Source organism: Bos taurus, chromosome 19, assembly GCF_002263795.3.
Source record: "Bos taurus isolate L1 Dominette 01449 registration number 42190680 breed Hereford chromosome 19, ARS-UCD2.0, whole genome shotgun sequence".
NCBI classification, from domain to species: Eukaryota; Metazoa; Chordata; class Mammalia; order Artiodactyla; family Bovidae; genus Bos; species Bos taurus.
Window position 1 is genome coordinate 20,754,629 of NC_037346.1, and position 19,079 is coordinate 20,773,707.

At 33.9% G+C, this 19,079-nt stretch overlaps 1 protein-coding gene across 3 annotated transcripts in view; it reads left to right on the forward strand.

The window, feature by feature from the left end:
- Positions 1–19,079, forward strand: part of TAOK1 (TAO kinase 1) — a 110,229-nt gene that overhangs the window by 54,265 nt on the left and 36,885 nt on the right. For 2 of the 3 annotated variants that reach the window (XM_005220110.5, NM_001206100.1), the window contains 8 exons: positions 432–503; positions 3,953–4,054; positions 5,279–5,324; positions 5,865–5,961; positions 7,940–8,053; positions 13,003–13,094; positions 16,415–16,508; positions 18,137–18,218. In XM_005220110.5, the coding sequence (XP_005220167.1) occupies positions 432–503; positions 3,953–4,054; positions 5,279–5,324; positions 5,865–5,961; positions 7,940–8,053; positions 13,003–13,094; positions 16,415–16,508; positions 18,137–18,218 (699 nt within the window). Of the gene's footprint in view, positions 1–431; positions 504–3,952; positions 4,055–5,278; positions 5,325–5,864; positions 5,962–7,939; positions 8,054–13,002; positions 13,095–16,414; positions 16,509–18,136; positions 18,219–19,079 lie in introns of those variants that run through there. The other variant, XM_024980290.1, reaches the window with a different exon arrangement.

Genomic DNA, 19,079 nt, shown 5'->3' on the forward strand with positions numbered 1-19,079 from the left:
ATTGATGTTCTTTTCAGTCTGCCACCATTGTTTCTTTTACTCATATTTTCTTCTTAAGATCAGTTGTAGTGATTTATTCCTTCCTAGAAAATTGTCCATTTCATTGCAATTTCAAAGTTGATTAGCATAGGCTTATATGTATATATACTAGTCTTATGTTGTCTCTTTGTTATAGTGCTGTTCAAATTTCTGTTTTTTCCTTAAATAGATCTCTGAAAGTTAAACCCTGCTTTATATTTCTTTCCAAAGTACCAGCTCCTGGATGATTTGATAAGTTTCACTATATGGTTATTGGTGGTGGTTTTTAATGTTCTTCAAAGTCAGTTTTGATGTCCTTTTTGACAGGTAGCTTATGAATGCTTTTATTCTCAAAGAAATTATTGCCCAGATTGTTAATTTTTACAATAATCCTTTCTTTGTTTTTTTTTAAGGCCCGAGATGTACGCACCAATGAAGTGGTGGCTATTAAGAAAATGTCTTACAGTGGAAAGCAGTCCACTGAGGTAAGTGAGATATTTACATTCTTATTCACATGCTAGAAAAAGACATGCTATTTTTAATTGAGGATATTTTGAACTTTTTTCTAAAAGTATAACGTACCTGAAAGTACATACAAATACAACATATATCTCAGTCTATTTTTTTTTTTTTTTTTCCACAAACTGAGTGTACCCATTTAACTTGTCCCTAGAGCCCATTATCAGCACATTACTGGCATCTTAGAAGCTTCCCAACTTGGCCCCAGTTTCTAATTTTTTTAAACTGTGGTATAATATATTATTCGATTATCAGTTTCTAAAGGAGTAAGCTAGGATAAGATGCATTTAATAGTAAATTATATGTATGTAATTTTTTTAATGATTTGGAAATTAAGGGCTGATTATAAAAAACTAATATGAAAAATTTTTTAAATACAATTATTAATACTACGATGAGTATACTTTAGTTCATTAATATTATGATTAGTGCTTTTCAGTATATTTAATTGCATGAATTTATTTTGTGGAATATAGTCTATTTTTAAAAACTGGGATCTGTAAATCTTTAATTTTTCAACATAATTATTTTTAATTGTGGTAAAATACATATAACACATTTACCATTGTAATCATTTTCAAGTATTCAGTTCACTGGCATTAAGGACATTCATATTGTTTTGTATCCATCAGCACCATTCATCTCCAGAGCTCTTTTTCATCTTAAAAACCTAAAATTCTTTGCCCATTAAACAGCAACTCCCCATTCCCTCCTTCCCTCAGCCCCTGGAAATCACTATTCTACTTTCTGTCTGTATGAATTTGACTAAGTATCTCATGTAAGTGAAATCATGCATTTGTCCTTTTGTGACTGGCTTATTTTACTTAACATAATGTTCTCAGAGTTTATCCATGTTGTGGTATGTGTCAAAATTTCCATCCTTTTTAAGGCTGAGTGATATTCCTGTGAGTGTGTGTGTGTGTGTGTTTATCCATCCATTCATCTGTCAGTGAATGCTTAGGTTTCTGTTGCTGCCTTGTTATTGTGAATAATGCCACTATAAACATAGGTTCGGAGAAGGCAGTGGCACCCCACTCCAGTACTCTTGCCTGGAAAATCCCATGGATGGAGGAGCCTGGTAGGCTGCAGTCCATGGTGTCGCTAAGAGTCAGACACAACTGAGCGACTTCACTTTCATGTTTCACTTTCATGCATTGGAGAAGGAAATGGCAACCCACTCCAGTGTTCTTGCCTGGATAATCCCAGGGACGGGGGAGCCTGATGGGCTGCCGTCTATGGGGTCGCACAGAGTTGGACACGACTGAAGTGACTTAGCAGCAGCAGCAGCAGCAAACATGCAAATACTTTTTTTGAGTCCTTAGTTTCTGTACAGACTTTTAGGTGTTTGATCAGAGTTGGAATTGCTGGATCAGTCTTTAACTTTTAAAGATTTTGGTTTTCTACGTTTTTGGAATTTCATTATTTTATGATAAATCTTGTTTTTGTGGTGATCATACAATGAGTACAACACTATTATATTACTGTTCCATCATTTTGATACCTAAAAAACTCAATTTCTTACACGGTTACTGTCTCTTATTTTCCATTCTGTAGCACAACTTTAGAAATAGCTTTCATAGGTGCACTTGTACTGTATTGGAATCTGTTTGATTAGTCACACCTAGAATAAAAAGTTTCATTTAGAAGTCATCTATTCTCATCTAATACTAATGTCCTTCTTGACATTATTTTACACTGAAAAAATACTGGGTTTTGTTTTGTTTTAAAAGTGTCAACTATCTTTGAAATTTGAAAGCTGCGGAAACATTTTCTGAGTTTAGAATTTATATCTTACACATTTTATATAAAAATTGTGAACATATTTTGCTTTATTTTGTTGAGGGCTTATGAAATAACATTGGAATTATGTGGTCTTACATTCTAGTACAAAATATTTTCTAAAGTTTTCTATTATGCTAGTTTCCCTGGCTTTGTAAATATGGCCCGAGTCAATGATAAAGATTGAAAACTAAAACAAGGACAAAAAATAGACTTCCTAGTTCCTATCCCACACCTGCCAAACCTCTGGAGTCTCTGGATATGGACCTAGTATCCTGTATTCTTAGAGTTCTCTGGTTGCTTCTTAAGAGTAACTATGTTTAGGACATGGCCTAAGTGTCTAAGGTTGTCATGGAGTAGCTTATAACTGAAGGTTTATGTGTATTTCTTGGTATGTGTCATTGAGGAATGCTGTTAGTAAAATATGTAGGAAAATGTTTTTATACTGTTTCCCCCCCACCCCCCTCTGAACTTTCCCATATCAGTTGAGTTCAGTCACTCAGTCGTGTCTGACTCTTTGTGACCCCATAAATTGCAGCACGCCAGGCCTCCCTGTCCATCACCAACTCCTGGAGTTCACCCAAATTCATGTCCATCGAGTCAATGATGCCGTCCAGCCATCTCATCCTCTGTCGTCCCCTTCTCCTCCTGCCCCCAGTCCCTCCCAGCATCAAGGTCTTTTCCAGTGAGTCAACTCTTCGCATGAGGTAGCCAAAGTATTGGAGTTTCAGCTTTAGCATCAGTCCTTCCATTGAACACCCAGGACTGATCTCCTTTAGGATGGACTGGTTGGATCTCCTTGCAGTCCAAGGGACTCTGAAGAGTCTTCTCCAACACCACAGTTCAAAAGCATCAATTCTTCAGCGCTCAGCTTTCTTCACAGTCCAACTCTCACATCCATACATGACCACTGGAAAAACCATAGCCTTGACTAGGACGGACCTTTGTTGGCAGAGTTATGTCTGTGCTTTTCAATATGCTATCTAGGTTGGTTATAACTTTCCTTCCAAGGAGTAAGCATCTTTTAATTTCATGGCTGCAATCACCATCTGCAGTGATTTTGGAACCCCAAAAAATAAAGTCTGACACTGTTTCCACTTTCCCATATAGTAATGAATTATTCTCTAACATTTTATTTTAGAAGGTGTGCACTTAGGGGTTTAAAATCTTCATTTGAATTTAAAAAGCAAACTAAACCTTAATGTTTGGCAGACAATATAAGCCAAAAACACAATAGATTAACTTTGTGCTATGTAAATTATACACCAAAAAGCTACAATTAAGAAAGGGAAGTTGAACTTTTGAAGAAAAATCACTAAATATGGTATATAGTTTTCATCAATATATCTGATGTGTGATTGTAAAATTTTAATAAGACCCATTGATGGTACATTTTACAAAACTAAAATTTGTCCTACCCTGAATGGAATAATTTTGTAAGTTGTGTAAATTGAGTTATATACTGTATAAACGTAAGTTTCTAATTTATTATTTTGGTATTTAAATATTACAAATAAAGTTGTATGTCCTTGATAACCCATCTTAGTCTAATAATTATTTTTTTCTTATACAACTTGCTAAGGAAAAGCAGCTGTTCATAATTTTTTCCTTTATTTGTTTTTTTTTCTCCCCACAGAAGTGGCAGGATATTATTAAGGAAGTCAAGTTTCTACAAAGAATAAAACATCCCAACAGTATAGAATACAAAGGCTGCTATTTACGTGAGCACACAGCATGGGTAGGTATATTCTTTCCCCTTGCTATAATTTTAGTTGGCTGAAATGTTAGTTCTTATTGAGAGGAAGAGCAGCTTTTCCTAGAATCCTAGGCAAAGAAGATAATACAGGTTTTGCAAATTTATTGCAGAGATTTAGCTAACTTTTTATGTACCTGGTAAAATGTTCTCAGACATTTTTAGTAGTATCATTCTTCAAATGGTTTATCAAACATTGGTGAAAGCAGTTCTGTTATTTGAAGATGAAATCTAGCATATCTTTGACATAAATGTAATCTGTTTAACCACAAAGATCTTGTTGAAGTCCTGATGAGTCCTGGTGAAATTTGAACTGGTTATGATTCCTTGGCTGAATAATACTAATGTTAGAGAGTTGAGACACTTTGTTAGAAGAAGTGGGAATTAATTTTGCCCCATTGTTACCATTCAGGTGATAATGGTAGTAATATTGTAGCAGTGTGGGCATAATAACTGTATCTTTTAAGAGAAAGGCAAATTTTCTTTAAATAAGAATGATTCCTTATTTTGAGTAATTAGTAATTCACAATTAATTTTCATTTTAGTATACTGAACTTAGATTTGTAATCTTGGGTGCATTTTCATCCAGTTTAATTTTGATGGTGGTCATGGTGGTACTCAAATAAAAGGCTGTAGTTAAAAAAAAACTTTGACCTTTTTTTTTTTTTTAAAGTGACTTTGGGGAGATTACCTCTCTGTCTCTCAAGTTTCTCCATTTGTACAATAAGCATAGTGATAGGGTCTACCTCATAAGGTATTTGTGAGGATTTACCTGGCACATAGAAGAGATGCTCTTCTATGTGCCAGGTCAAGATGCTCAAGATGCTCTGTGTTTGCGTTAACTGTAACCTAAGCTTTGTTCAGAGAACAGTTTTTTGCTTCCTAGCAATTTTCAGTATCGCTGCATACTGTATACTATAGATTAATAGTAACAGCGTATGTATATTCCTTTATAATTTTAGTAGTAGTTATATCTGAAATACACATCTTGTACAAGTAATTGTATGTTGGTAAATGTACCATTAACACTACTTACACATTTGACAAATTACTAAATACATAAATATTCATTTTTTTAAGGTAAATGGTGACTAGGATTTGTTTTGCTTTAAGCTGTCTTCTTGAACTCTTTGGTAAATTTATTTAATCTCAAATAGAATCTTTTTAATAATATATTTTAATGCTTTCATAACTTTTTTTCCCATGTAGCTTGTAATGGAATATTGTTTAGGATCTGCTTCAGATTTACTAGAAGGTAGGTTTCCTTTAATTATTAAGAAAAAATAATATTAGCACAATAAAATGAGAATTCAATGAGAAATTTCTAAAAAATAACGTACAAATTTTTCAGAAAGAATAAAAATCTTAAACTTTTCTATGTTCTCAGCATAATATGCACTGTGGTCATTAAATATTATATAGTAGCATAAAAGTGATTTTTTTCTCTCATTATGACTTTTTTTTTTTAATTCTTTGTCATTCACCTTAATCTGTTCTTCTATTCACAGTGAAGGTATATGAGAATAAAGGGAGAACATTTATTATTCTTGTTTTTGTAGTCACCAAATAATTGCTTATTTGTTGTCAGGTTAGACAGAATTGGCTGTGAACTATACTTACACAGCTAGGTACAGCTATATACAAGTTGTAAAGTTCAGTAGGCTTATTTTATTGTCTTGAGAATATCCCTTCTTGCACACTGTTAGTTTGTAAAAATTGCCCTATATATTAGGTATCTATATTTATTTTTAAAGAAAAATAAAAAGTATTTTCAAATAACTTTTTTTATTTTAAGTTCACAAAAAGCCATTACAAGAAGTGGAAATAGCAGCAATTACACATGGTGCTCTCCAGGGATTAGCCTACTTACATTCTCATACCATGATCCATAGGTAAGTAGTTTGAAAATTGTTATATACTAATAAGCAATGACTTGTTGTATTTACCAACCCTGAAACTTACTAACCCTGAAATTTTGTTGGTTATAGCCAAATAAAAGCATTTCTTCTTGTCCATGTTAAGAACAACATACTGGTACACTTGATCTCTCTGTTTAAGATAAGTTTTATCTTTGTCTATACATGATGCCAGACTTTCTGAAGTACAGGCATACATTTTATTGTGCTTTGCTTTATTTCACTTCACAGATATTTTGTTTTTACAAATTGAAAGTCTGTAGCAATCTTGTGTCAAGCAAGTCTTTCAGTGCCATTTTTCTAGCAGCATTTGCTCACTTTATATTTCACATTTTGATAATTCTCACAGTATTTCAAACTTTTTCGTCCTTTTTGTTATGGTGATCTGTGATCAGTGATCATTGATGTTACCATTATGATTGTTTTGGCATTGTTTAGCAGTAAAATATTTTTGAATTAAGTTATGTACATTGTTTTTTAAAGTAAGGCTATTGCACACTAAGTAGCCTACACTGTAGTGTAAACATAACTGTTATATGCACTGAGAGGCCAGAAAATTCATATGACTTGCTTTATTGCATACTCACTTTGTACGGATAGTCTGGAATCAAACCTTAATATCTCTTAGATATTGCCTGTATTGTACGCTTTATAGATTTGTGGTAGAAATTTAATTGTGGAGTCATTTAATTTGGGGAATGGAAAGGACAATAAGGGTTACATAGTCTTATAAGAAACTGCTCTCCCATTTTGTGACTAATTTCTCAAAGTTTACAAAGCCAGATAGATTTAGACTAGAACTAAACCTAGATCTTCTGAATTCCTGGTAAGTGATAATGCCAGATTTATTCCATTCATTCCATGCTCTGGATAAATACAAGATACTTAATACTTTTTATGCTTTTGAGTATTAATCCTCGATGATCCTTTATAATAAATAGTAACTTTAAGCAGTTCTATAATGCATTTTTAGCGTTGGTATTAGTTTTGCCTATTTTAGAAGAAAATTAGCATGTTTTGACTATATATGTGAATCAGGGAATGCATATTAAACTTTATAGTAGCATCAGGTCCTAGAGTAAGGTCCAGGAGAAATTTCCATACTAGTAAATAAGTGAATAGAAGATTTGGAATTATAACCTAACTTCTTTGCACTTAGCGGCTTGTGGGATCTTAGTTCCCCTCCAGGAGTAGAACCTGGGCTCACAGCAGTGAAAGCACCAAGTTCTACCCACTGGACCACCAGAGAATTCCCTAAAGTACCCCTTCATTTAAAAAAAGAAATGAATGGAAGGAACATAGATTAATTTATGTTCGCTACAGTACTGTGGTAAGAACTGTACTATAGTAAGTACTTAAGAACTTAGTTTTTCTGTTTTTGAAAGGATAATTGTATGTTATGGTGCTCATTGGACTTACAGTCCCATTTTATAAATATCCGTAATTCTCTACAGTCATGGATATTACATTATCCCAATGTTTGTTTTCATTTCATATTTAGTTAGGAAAACTATCCTAAGGTTTCAAAATGATTGGGGACATGAAATGCTTTTCTTTTTTTTTTTTCTTTGACATTAAGTAGACTGCTCAGAAATCTTACCGTTGTAAAGGAGTGGTCAGCTATTTAAATTTAATTTTTAAAGCCATTTAAAACCATGTTTGTACCAATAAATAGGACCTCAAATATAGACTTTACACTTTAATCACCTGAATTTCTGTCTTTTATTGCTGTTTTGCCTCCTCTTTTACAAAATTGTTACTTAGTATGAATTTTGTATTTTTTGTGTTGTATTTTAGATCTTAATTAATTCTACCCCAATTGAGAGATTATCCTTGGACTTAATTATCTTGATTTCTCCTTTTCTATTTTATGAATTTTTATTTTATTTTTATCATGCTTTTACACAATCCAGTGAAGGAAAGAGAAATAATTTTTTGTGTTCCTTAAACTCAGAGATATCAAAGCAGGAAATATCCTTCTGACAGAGCCAGGCCAGGTGAAACTTGCTGACTTTGGATCTGCTTCCATGGCATCTCCTGCCAATTCTTTTGTGGGAACGCCATATTGGTAAGAATAATCTTATCTGGATTTAATCCTCATAATTGAAATTGTGTGTGGTTGTATATGGTTGTGCATTTTTTAAAGTGTCTTATCTTTTTCCTGAAAACAAAATGTTATTTTGGACATTTTAAGTTTAAATATTATAGTTAGTTTCAAATACAGATTTGGAGTGCTCCCTTTACATCCCCCAATTTTTAAAATTTGCCTCTTTCTACATTCTTTTCTATTATTTGCATCATGTTGGGTGTGGGGACTTTAATAAAAATTCAAGTGGGGAGAAGCTAGAAATGCTAAGTAGAAATTTTTGTATTTTCTTTTTTTTTTTGTATTTTCTTTAGATTTATGTTTACTGTATATCATTGATGTTCATACTAAGAATACCTGAAGACTGGTAGTGGACTTGGAGTTCTCTGGAGTTTTTTTGTTTTTATTTTTATTGTGGAGAATTTTAAAGATACATAATACTTGGCGGAAGTATAACAAACCCTTACATACCAGTCACTCACCCCAACAATATTATCACATGGTCTGTCCTGCCCTATGCATTCACCTCTCCCTCTCTTCCTCTCCCCCCTAAATTTGAAAGAAATTCTAGACATCATCTAAGTGTGTTACTCAGTTTCTACATCGTGTCCGACTCTTTGCAACCCCATGGACTGCAGCACGCTGGGCTCCCCTGTCCCCCATTATCTCCTGGAGTTTGCTCACATTCATGTCCATTGAGTTGGTGACGCTATCTAACCATCTCATGCTGTTGCTCCCTCTCCTTCGTCTTTCCCAGCCTCAGGGTCTAATGAGTTGGATCTTCACGTAAGGTGGCCAAAGCATTGGAGCTTCAGCATCAGTCCTTCCAATGAATATTCAGGGTTGATTTCCTTTAGGATTGACTGATTTGATCTCCTTGCAGTCCAGGGGACTCTCAAGAGTCTTTTCCAGTACCACGATCCAAAAGTATCAATTCTTTGGTGCTCAGCCTTCTTTATGGTCCACCTCTCACATCTGTACATGACTTCTGGAAAAACCATGGTTTTGACAGTATGGACCTTTGTTGGCAAAGTGATGTCTCTGCTTTTTAATAAGCTGTCAGGTTTGTCATAACTTTCCTTTCAAGAAGCAAGCATCTTTTAATCTCATGGTCGCAGTCACCATTCACAGTGATTTTGGAGCCCAAGAAAATAGAATCATCTAATTTTACCCATAAGTAATTTATTATTAATGTCAGCGAATTTGAAGGGAATAATTTTCCAGATCTTCAACTTTCAAATGTATCCTCTTTCTCCGTGTATACTGAAAGTGGTGTCTTAGGCCCACTATGTCATCTTTTCACCTGCCTTTCAAATCTCCCTTCTGCTTTATAAAAGAAAGGCTTCTAACCCAACCTGAATATTGCAATGATTCTCTGCTCTGGACTGTCAAAGCCTCAAAGCAACACCAGAGGAACAATTTGAGAACATATAGGATCGAGTCAGGACACAAACTCTTGGCAAGTCCTTGTACCTTTACGGTCATCTGTCTTCTGTTCCTTTTATCCCTTGCTTTTACTTTCTCCCCAGTCATTCCCCTTCCCTTCTTTTTTTCCAGTGTAGAATTTATAACTGTGACATGGTTGTCATGGGGATGCATTAACATGTTATTTGCATTGAATTCAGACTTTCTGGCACAAAGTGATTCTGGTGTAACTGATTGATATGACCATGAAGACTGCCTTTGCTAATTATATTACACAGCAGTGTTTTTAACAAATTGCGTGAACTAATTCTGCAACCCCAAGTTTTGAGTATCTTTAAAGCACATATACTCTGTGTGTATGTGTGGACATATACTGTGCATTATATCCTTTGCAACTGTTTATAAAATTTATATATCAATTCAAAAATGTGCAAGGGATACATAGGTTTTATAAATTCATTGAAGGTAAATAATGAATAAAAAAATTTGAAGACCGCTACTCTAGATGACCAAAAATTTCTTATGTAAAACCCTAGTTTAGATAGAGTGTCCTCTTCTCTAAAAAAAGGGTTCTGTGAGTGAATGATATTTCTTAGTGCTTCCCCTCTTTAGACATCAGTGTATTAAATATTAAAAAGGCCCTCGAACGTTCTGCAATAAAGAACAAATTACTCATTTAATTTTTCCTAACTATAATTTCTCAAACTTACTTCAACATCCTAAAGAACACATTGGAAATACCCTGCTATTGACAATAGAAAGTTTACAATAAAGTGAATATATTTTAAAATTTGTGTATAGTACATTTGGAACACAGGAACTAAGCTCATATTTATATGTCTTTCCACAAATGCACATGGGTACCTGCTACCCACATACACAAGTGTACCTGGTAATAATCTTATTGACACAGTCAGCAACTGTACTTAATACCAAATTACATACGAAGTAAAAGGTAAAGTATCATAGGAACATTAGATCCTAGTTAAAGACAGGAGAAAAGGAAAGCTATCCCCTTTGAATACAGAGTTCCAAGGAATAGCAAGGAGAGATTAAAAAAGCCTTCTTCAGTGATCAGTGCAAAGAAATAGAGGAAAACAATAGAATGGGAAAGACTAGAGATGTCTTCAAGAAAATTAGAGATCCTAAGGGAACATTTCATGCAAAGATGGACAAATAAAGGACAGAAATGGTATGGACCTTACAGAAGCAGAAGATATTAAGAAGAGGTGGCAAGAATACACAGAAGAACTGTACAAAAAAGATCTTCATGACCCAGATAACCATGATGGTGTTATCATTCACCTAGAACCAGACATCTTGGAATGCAAAGTCAAGTGGGCCTTAGGAAGCATTACTACTATCAAAGCTAGTGGAGGTGATGGAATTCCAGTTGAACTATTCCAAATTCTAAAAGATGATGCTGTGAAAGTGCTGCACTCAATATACCAGCAAATTTGGAAAACTCAGCAGTGGCCACAGGACTGGAAAAGGTCAGTTTTCATTCCAGTCCCTAAGAAAGGCAATGCCAAAGAATGTGCCAACTACCGCACAATTGCACTCATCTCACATGCTAGTAAAGTAATGCTCAAAATTCTCCAGGCCAGGCTTCAACAGTATGTGAACTGTGAACTTCCAGATGTTCAAGCTGTATTTAGAAAAGGCAGAGGAACCAGAGATCAAATTGCCAACATCTGTTGGATCATTGGAAAAGCAAGAGAGTTCCAGAAAAACATCTGCTTTATTGGTTATGCCAAAGCCTTTGACTCTGTGGATCACAACAAACTGTGAAACAAAAGAGATGGGAATACCAGACTACCTGACCCACCTCCTGAGAAATCTGTATGCAGGTTAAGAAGCAACAGTTAGAACTGGACCTGGAACAAAAGACTGGTTCCAAATGGGGAAAGGAATACGTCAAGTCTGTATATTGTCACCCTACTTATTTCACTTATATGCAGAGTACATCATGAGAAATGCTGGGCTGGATGTAGCACAAGCTGGAATCAAGATTGCCGGGAGAAATATCAGTAACCTCAGATATGCAGATGACACCACCCTTATGGCAGAAAATGAAGAACTGAAGAGCCTCTTGATGAAAGTGAAAGAGGAGAGTGAAAAAGCTGACTTAAAACAGCACTGAAAAAATGAAGATCATGACATCCAGTCCCATCACTCCATGGCAAATCGATGGAGAAACGATGGAAACGGTGAGAGACTTTTTCTTGGACTCCAAAATCACTGCAGATGGTGATGGCAGCCATGAAATTAAAAGACACTTGTTCCTTGGAAGCAAAGCTATGACCAACCTAGGCAGCATATTAAAGAGCAGAGACATTACTTTGCGAACAAAGGTCTGTCTAGTCAAAGCTATGGTTTTTCCAGTAGTCACGTATGGATGTGAGAGTTGGACTGTGAAGAAAGCTGAGTGCCGAAGAATTGATGCTTTTGAACTGTGGTGTTGGAGAAGACTCTTGAGAGTCCCATGGACTGCAAGGAGATCAAACCAGTTAGTCCTAAAGGAAATCAGTCCTGAATATTCATTGGAAGGACTGATGCTGAAGCTGAAGTTCCTATACTTTGGCCACCTGATGCAAAGAACTGACTCATTGGAAAATACCCTGATGCTGTGAAAGATTGAAGGCTGGAGAAGAGGATGACAGAGGATGAGATGGTTGGATGGCATCACCAACTTGATGGACATGAGTTTGAGCAAGCTCTGGGAGTTGGTGATGGACAGGAAAACCTGGCATGCTGCAGTCCATGGGGTCGCAAAGAGTTGGACAGGATCGAGTGAGTGAACTGAAAGACAGGAATTAGCTTTTTTTTGGCCATGTTGCTCTCTCTGGTCTGGGAGCATGGAGTTTTAACTGAACTGCCAGGGAAGTCCTGTGTTTCATTTTATAACCAAGACACATGTTGGTTGGTTATAAAGTTAATAACTTTGTGATGATTTTAGTTATCAGCTGCCCTAGCCACTTTTATTATGGAACACTATTCTAATCTGAAAGAAGACTGACAAGCTATGGTTAGTCATTGTTGGATAGTGTGACAGAGACTTTCTGAAATACATGGAGTGAGCTTGTCATTTCAAGGGAAACAACTGATGGTATTCAGTGCCAGTGATAAAATTCCCTCTTTCAAGCAAAAATCAGATGGAATCTTGAGACCAAAATGTTTGAGAATCACTGGGCTAAAGGATATACAATATTCGAACCCGCAAACTTGAACAGATACAGAATACAACCTTGCTCTCAGGCATCCTTCCTTTAGGATGCTGTTACATGATCATGATAGATGGTGAGAATGAGTCACACTATACAAGCAAAGTTAAATATTTACCTCACAACCTGTAATGCATTTATTTCTCTTTTTCAAAATTATTATGTCCAGATGTCTTGCCAGGAATCCACACAAGTGTTCTCCATATAGATAGTCATTACATTTTAAAAGACTAGCATACATTTTTTTTTAACTTTAATTTAAATGACATTTTGTTTTTTTAGGATGGCCCCAGAAGTAATTTTAGCCATGGATGAAGGACAGTATGATGGAAAAGTAGATGTATGGTCTCTCGGTATAACTTGTATTGAATTAGGTAAGCATGTTCTTTATTACTATGTAGTAAGTTTTGATCTGTGTTTTACCTCCATTTCTATACCAAACTACAGCTTTTTATTTTTTATGTTGGTCACTAAAGGGAGCAATATTTTAAAGGTTTCGTTTTGGTTATCTGATATATATAAGGTTATGTATATAAGTTGTATATAATATATACATTAGGTTATATATATATTCTATATATATTGTGTATATTATATTTGCTCTGTTAAATTAGATCTTAAATAATTTTCCACTGTATAATTGTCTTAATATTAACGAATACTTGTTAAACACTTGATTATATATGTGATTGCTAGATTTGCCATCTACAGATGGTCTCTAAAGCATTTATGAGTTACTTACCTTTACCTGAGGTCCTTACTACTTTGAGTTAAATATGTGAATCTATGTGTCTGCCCACATATTGTAGCAGTTTGATTTTATGCACACATTTTGTTCTGTTGCATATAAATGGAACTATGTTTAAAGCAGTGGACCATCTCATAGCTTATGTCTTATGACCAAGAAATAAATCTTAAAGTGCAAGATTTTCCATAGATGGGTTTATATGTTTGATTACAGTTAATCTGATGAAAAAGATCCCTGGTTTGTTGTTTTGAGGCATGATTATACAATGGTATTTATAAAAATAAATGTACCACTTTTTCTGATTATAAAAGTATATATTGAGGGTATAAAAGGATTAGAAGGAAAATAAAAGAACTATTAACTACAGTAATTTGTTAATGGAGACACAAGATAGAAAGATGTAAACTGCGACGTAAAAGATACAGAGAAAGGAGTCCAAACCGAACACTAAAGACAGTCATCAGATCACAAAGGGAGGAGAGCAAGAGAAAAGAAAGGAGCAGAGGAATTACAAAACAGCCAGAAACCAGTTAACAAAATGTAATGGGTATATATGCTTATCAGTAATTAATTGTAAGTGAGCTAAATTCTCCAATCAAAAGAAATGACTGAATGGATGAAAAAACAAAACCTGTCTGTATATTGCCTACATGAGACTCACTCCAGATGTGAGGGACACATGGAGACTGAAAGTGAGGAATGGAAGAAGATATTCCATGTCAATAGAAACCAAAAGAATACTGGGGTTCTTGTTCAGTCTCTTAGCTGTGTCCAATTCTTTGCAACCCCATAGACTCCAGCTCGCCAGGCTTCGCTGTCCTTCACCATCTCTCGGAGCTTGCCCAGACTTATCGTCCATTGAGTCAGGGATGCCATCCAACTCTCTTGTCCTCTGTCATCCGCTTTTCCTCCTGCCTTCAATCTTTCCCAGTATCAGGGTTTTTCCTAATGAGTTGGCTCTCACATCAGGTGGCCAAAATATTGGAGCTTTAGCTTCAGCATCAGTCCTTCCAATGAATATTCAGGGTTGATTTCCTTTAGGATTGACTGGTTTGATCTCCATGCAGTCCAAGAGCCTCTCAAGAGTCTTCTCCAACACCATAGTTCAAAAGCCTCGAACAAAATAGACTTTATAAATATCAGACAAAATAGACTTTAAAACAAAGACTATCAAAGTAGACTTTAAAACAGAGACTGTGGAGGAGGAAATGGCAACCCACTCCAGTATTCTTGCCTGGAAAATTCCATGGACAGGGAAGCTTGGTGGGCTTCAGGCTCTCAAAGATTGTAGGATCTTAGTTCCCTAAACTTCATCCCACAGCTATGAAAGCACCAAGTATTACCACTAGACAGCCAGGGAATTCTTGTCACATCTTAAGATGTCAGTTACCGGAGTGTAAACCTCATCACAGCACCACATTATATACTTGAAAGTTGCAAGAGACTGGTCCTTAAATGTTCTCATCACCAAAAAAGAAATAAGAATTGTGTGATGGGATGGAAGTGTTAGCTAATGCTATGGTGGAAATTGTTTTGCCATATATAAATGTATCCAATCAGTGCATTGCACTCCTTAAATTTATACAATGTTACATATTAATTATGTCTCACTAAAGCTGGAGAAAAAATTTTTTAATTAAAAAAGAGGCTGCAGTAAGAGACAAGAATATTACATAATGACAAAGAGGTCAGTTCAGCAGAGGTTATAACATTTGTAAATATTTATGTACCCATCATAGGATCACCTAAATACATAAAACAATATAAACAGACCAAAAGGGAGAAATCAACAGCCACACAATAATAGTAGCATAGATGCACAAATCCTCAACAAAATATTAGCTAACTGGATGCAACGATACAGTAAAGGATCATACACCATGATCAAGTGGGATTTATTCCAAGGATGAAGGATGGTTCAGAATCCACAAATCAATCAGTATGAGACATCACAATAACAAAATGAAAGATAAAAATCATACAGTGATCTCAGTAGATGCAGAAAAAATCTTTAGACAAAATTCAACATCAATTTTGATTACCTTAAGGTAATTATTTAAGTGGTCAGTGAATACCATCAATAATGGAACCATTTGAAATTATATATCATCTCATATCATCTCATAGAATAAATTTGAAAAATATATTATTTACTTTTGTGATATTTCTATCAAAGTTGTATGACCCAAATTTAATCTTTAGAACCAACCAGAATTGAGGGGTATTGAAAAGTCTTCTATACTTCAAAATAATCAAGGTAATGACTTCAGCTGTCACCTTGAGTCTGGATAAAGAAAGGGAAATTCAACCCAAAATAAGCATAACAAAGAATAAAAATATCAAAGCAGAAATCAGCTAAATAGAAGCAGAGAAGCAGTAGAGAACATCGGTGAAACTAAAAACTACTTCTTTGAGAAAATTAATAAAATTGATAAACCTCTAGTCAAACTGATCAGGAAAAGAAGAGAGAAGACACAAAGCACTATCAGAAATAAGATATGACATCACTACAGGTATTAAAAGAATCATAAGGAAATACTGTGAACAACTTTATGTTAATAAATTTAACAACTTAGATAAAATAGTTTCCTTGAAGGATACAAATGACCAAAGGACACTTTTGCTACTGAGGACATTATTGGGATACTTGATTGAAACTTGAATGGGATTTGAGGATGAGATGATAGTCATGTATCAGTGTTAATGGTCTAATTTAGTGGATGTGTTAGTTTTTTTTAGTAGAGTATGTTTCAGAAAATAAACACTAAAGTATTTAGGAATGGTGGAGCATCTGGCCAGCAATTTACTGCACATTGATTGACTTTAAAAAATTCTTTGAACTCTACTTGAAGTTTAAAATTATTTAAAAAATAACAAAAAATAGTACTTGTGTGTCCCTGTTTAACAGGCATATATTTTAACAGGAAAGTTTTTTTTCTTTTACAGCGGAAAGGAAACCTCCTTTATTTAATATGAATGCAATGAGTGCCTTATATCACATAGCCCAAAATGAATCCCCTACACTACAGTCTAACGAATGGTAAGTATTGCTAAGAGATATATTACTCAACATTGTATAAATTAAATGCTTTTTCATAATGTTATCAAAGTGATTTCATTTCAATTAGGTAAAATGTATTACTGAAAAATTATTAAAATAGGTTCTATCATGTTAATCCTTTATTATGTGTGCTTTTCTTAGCAGATATATGACTCAGTTCAGAAATAAAGGCTAGATTGATACCACATAGAAGCAAAAAGTATTTGCTTTTTACAAAAAAATATTTAGTTTTTTGAACTTCAGAAACACATATAACCCTGATTATATAATAAATAGCATGATTTAAACATAGTATTTTACAACTGAAATATAGATTGCCACAACCTGTAGTGATGTTCAATTGGGGAATGGCTTATAATTTATATAGCATATGAAATAGGTAAAACAGTTTGATTTATCAGAATTACCAGATAAATTCATAACTTTGAAATCATTCTAATTGTCATTATGACATTTATTATTCAAATTGCTTAATGTTTTTCTCTCCTATTGCTTCCTTGATTTGAAAAATTAAGTTCATTAGTGTAAAAAGCTTATAGAGACCTGATTGACAGTTTTTAAAAACCAGGATTTCATCAGTGATAGAAAATTTTAGTGGGAAATTAATTCCTCATGGGTATCAAACATTTGAAAAATTCTAAGGAAATAAACAGCATATTTAATAAATATTGTAAAGTTCAAAATAGATGCATTAGTTGCCAATAATTTATTTTAATAATTAAATAATTTAATTATTGGAATTTAATAAATTATTAAATAATAAATTGATAATAAATAATTTAATGGGCCAATGATAAGGCTTAACTAACATATTCATAGGTCTTAAGTAAATACACATAAAAGGAATCTTTTGGGACCGAGTTTAGTATTATGATACATATAAATAATGAATTGAACACAGATTGTCTACACACTGTGTTTGATACTTCAGGGATTCGAAAGAGAATTTGTTTTTTGCCTATAAGGAATTTAAAATCTTACTTAGATATTGAAGACGAACACCAGTGGAGTAGTAATTACTTAATATTCTTTGAACTCTCATCAGTAACATTATACATTAATAATGGGTTACAGACTTCCAGTGTTTTAAATGTTTAAAAAAGAAATCTCAGCTGGTTTTCTGGATTTAATGGAAGTTATATCCATTTGCTCAGGGATACCAAATACTTAGCTGTACGGAGTACTGCTTCCAAAGCAAATGGAGTAATACTCTGAATCCCACTATACAGAAGATGATCCAAGGGGCAAAGAAGAGAGAGAGGTGGTTTATAGGGAGAAAAATAATAAGAAAGTTATCCTAGATTTGAATGCAAAAAAGAAAATATTGGCTTTTCTAACTTTTCCTCTATATAGAATGCGCTGTGATATTTTAATTGTGGGAGCAGAAATTTAAAATAATCTGTGCAAATTTATCTTTGGAAAATGGTGAAGACTCATTGGCTGCTTTAGATAACTTTTCATAGACATATATGAAATGTATCTATATCTGCTTTTTTTTATCGTTTCATTTCCATCCCCGCTCCCAGCAGTAGGCACATGCTTTGTTTTGCTGGTGTGTTTTTAAAGGAAATAGCAATATGTTCACTTGATACTTTCCTTTACAATAGGTCTGATTATTTTCGCAACTTTGTAGATTCTTGCCTCCAGAAAATCCCTCAAGATCGCCCTACATCAGAGGAACTTTTAAAGGTCAGTTCAATTATACTGTTTTCTACCCCTAAGAAATTTTTTTAATGTGTCATTTTTCTTTGATTTGGAATCAATATTAGGTATGCGCTACTGGTTTTTAACTAAAATACTATGTATTCTATTAAAGTAATATGAAGGAAATAGAAATGATATGTGATATATTTACATAAATATTGTGAGAGAAAAGAGATTTTAAAAGAAATTGTTAAAATGAATATCATATTTTTGTTTCCATGTTGAAAATAAATTTTTCTAACTTAGCAATGAAAAGATTTTTTAAATCATGTGTACTCTTCAGATTTCACAAAGTTTCATTGCCTCGTTTAAATATGAGATTTATATGCTTCCTGTTCTCAAAAATTTATTATTTCACTTGGCAGTTGACTATTGTATCAATAGCAGTAATAGTGTGTTGAGCTTAATATAGTTCTTAAAACATCTAGATAAAGCAGTGGTAAAATGGGATTTGATTTTCTTTGTGACCCTAAGAAGTCTTACTGGTTTTTCACTATAAAATTTAAATAGCCTATTTTTGCATGAATGTTTTACAGTTTCAAATGGATTAAGTTTATTTTCATCAATGCACCTCAGTTAAAGATACAAAGAAATTGAAAGGTTCTTATATGTATTCAGTAGTATTACTTGAAACTTTAGTGTGTAGAAGAGCAATACTGATTTTCAATAATGCTTGAGGAATTTTAGGCAGTAAGCTCACTCATACTCTAAGAAATGAAAACTTGACTAAATTGGTACTCACAATAGCAACAAAATGTTTGGTATACTTGGGAATTATATTAGTGAAAAATAAGCAAGATCTGTATGTAGAAAACTGGCAGACTTAGAAATATAAGATATGAAGTT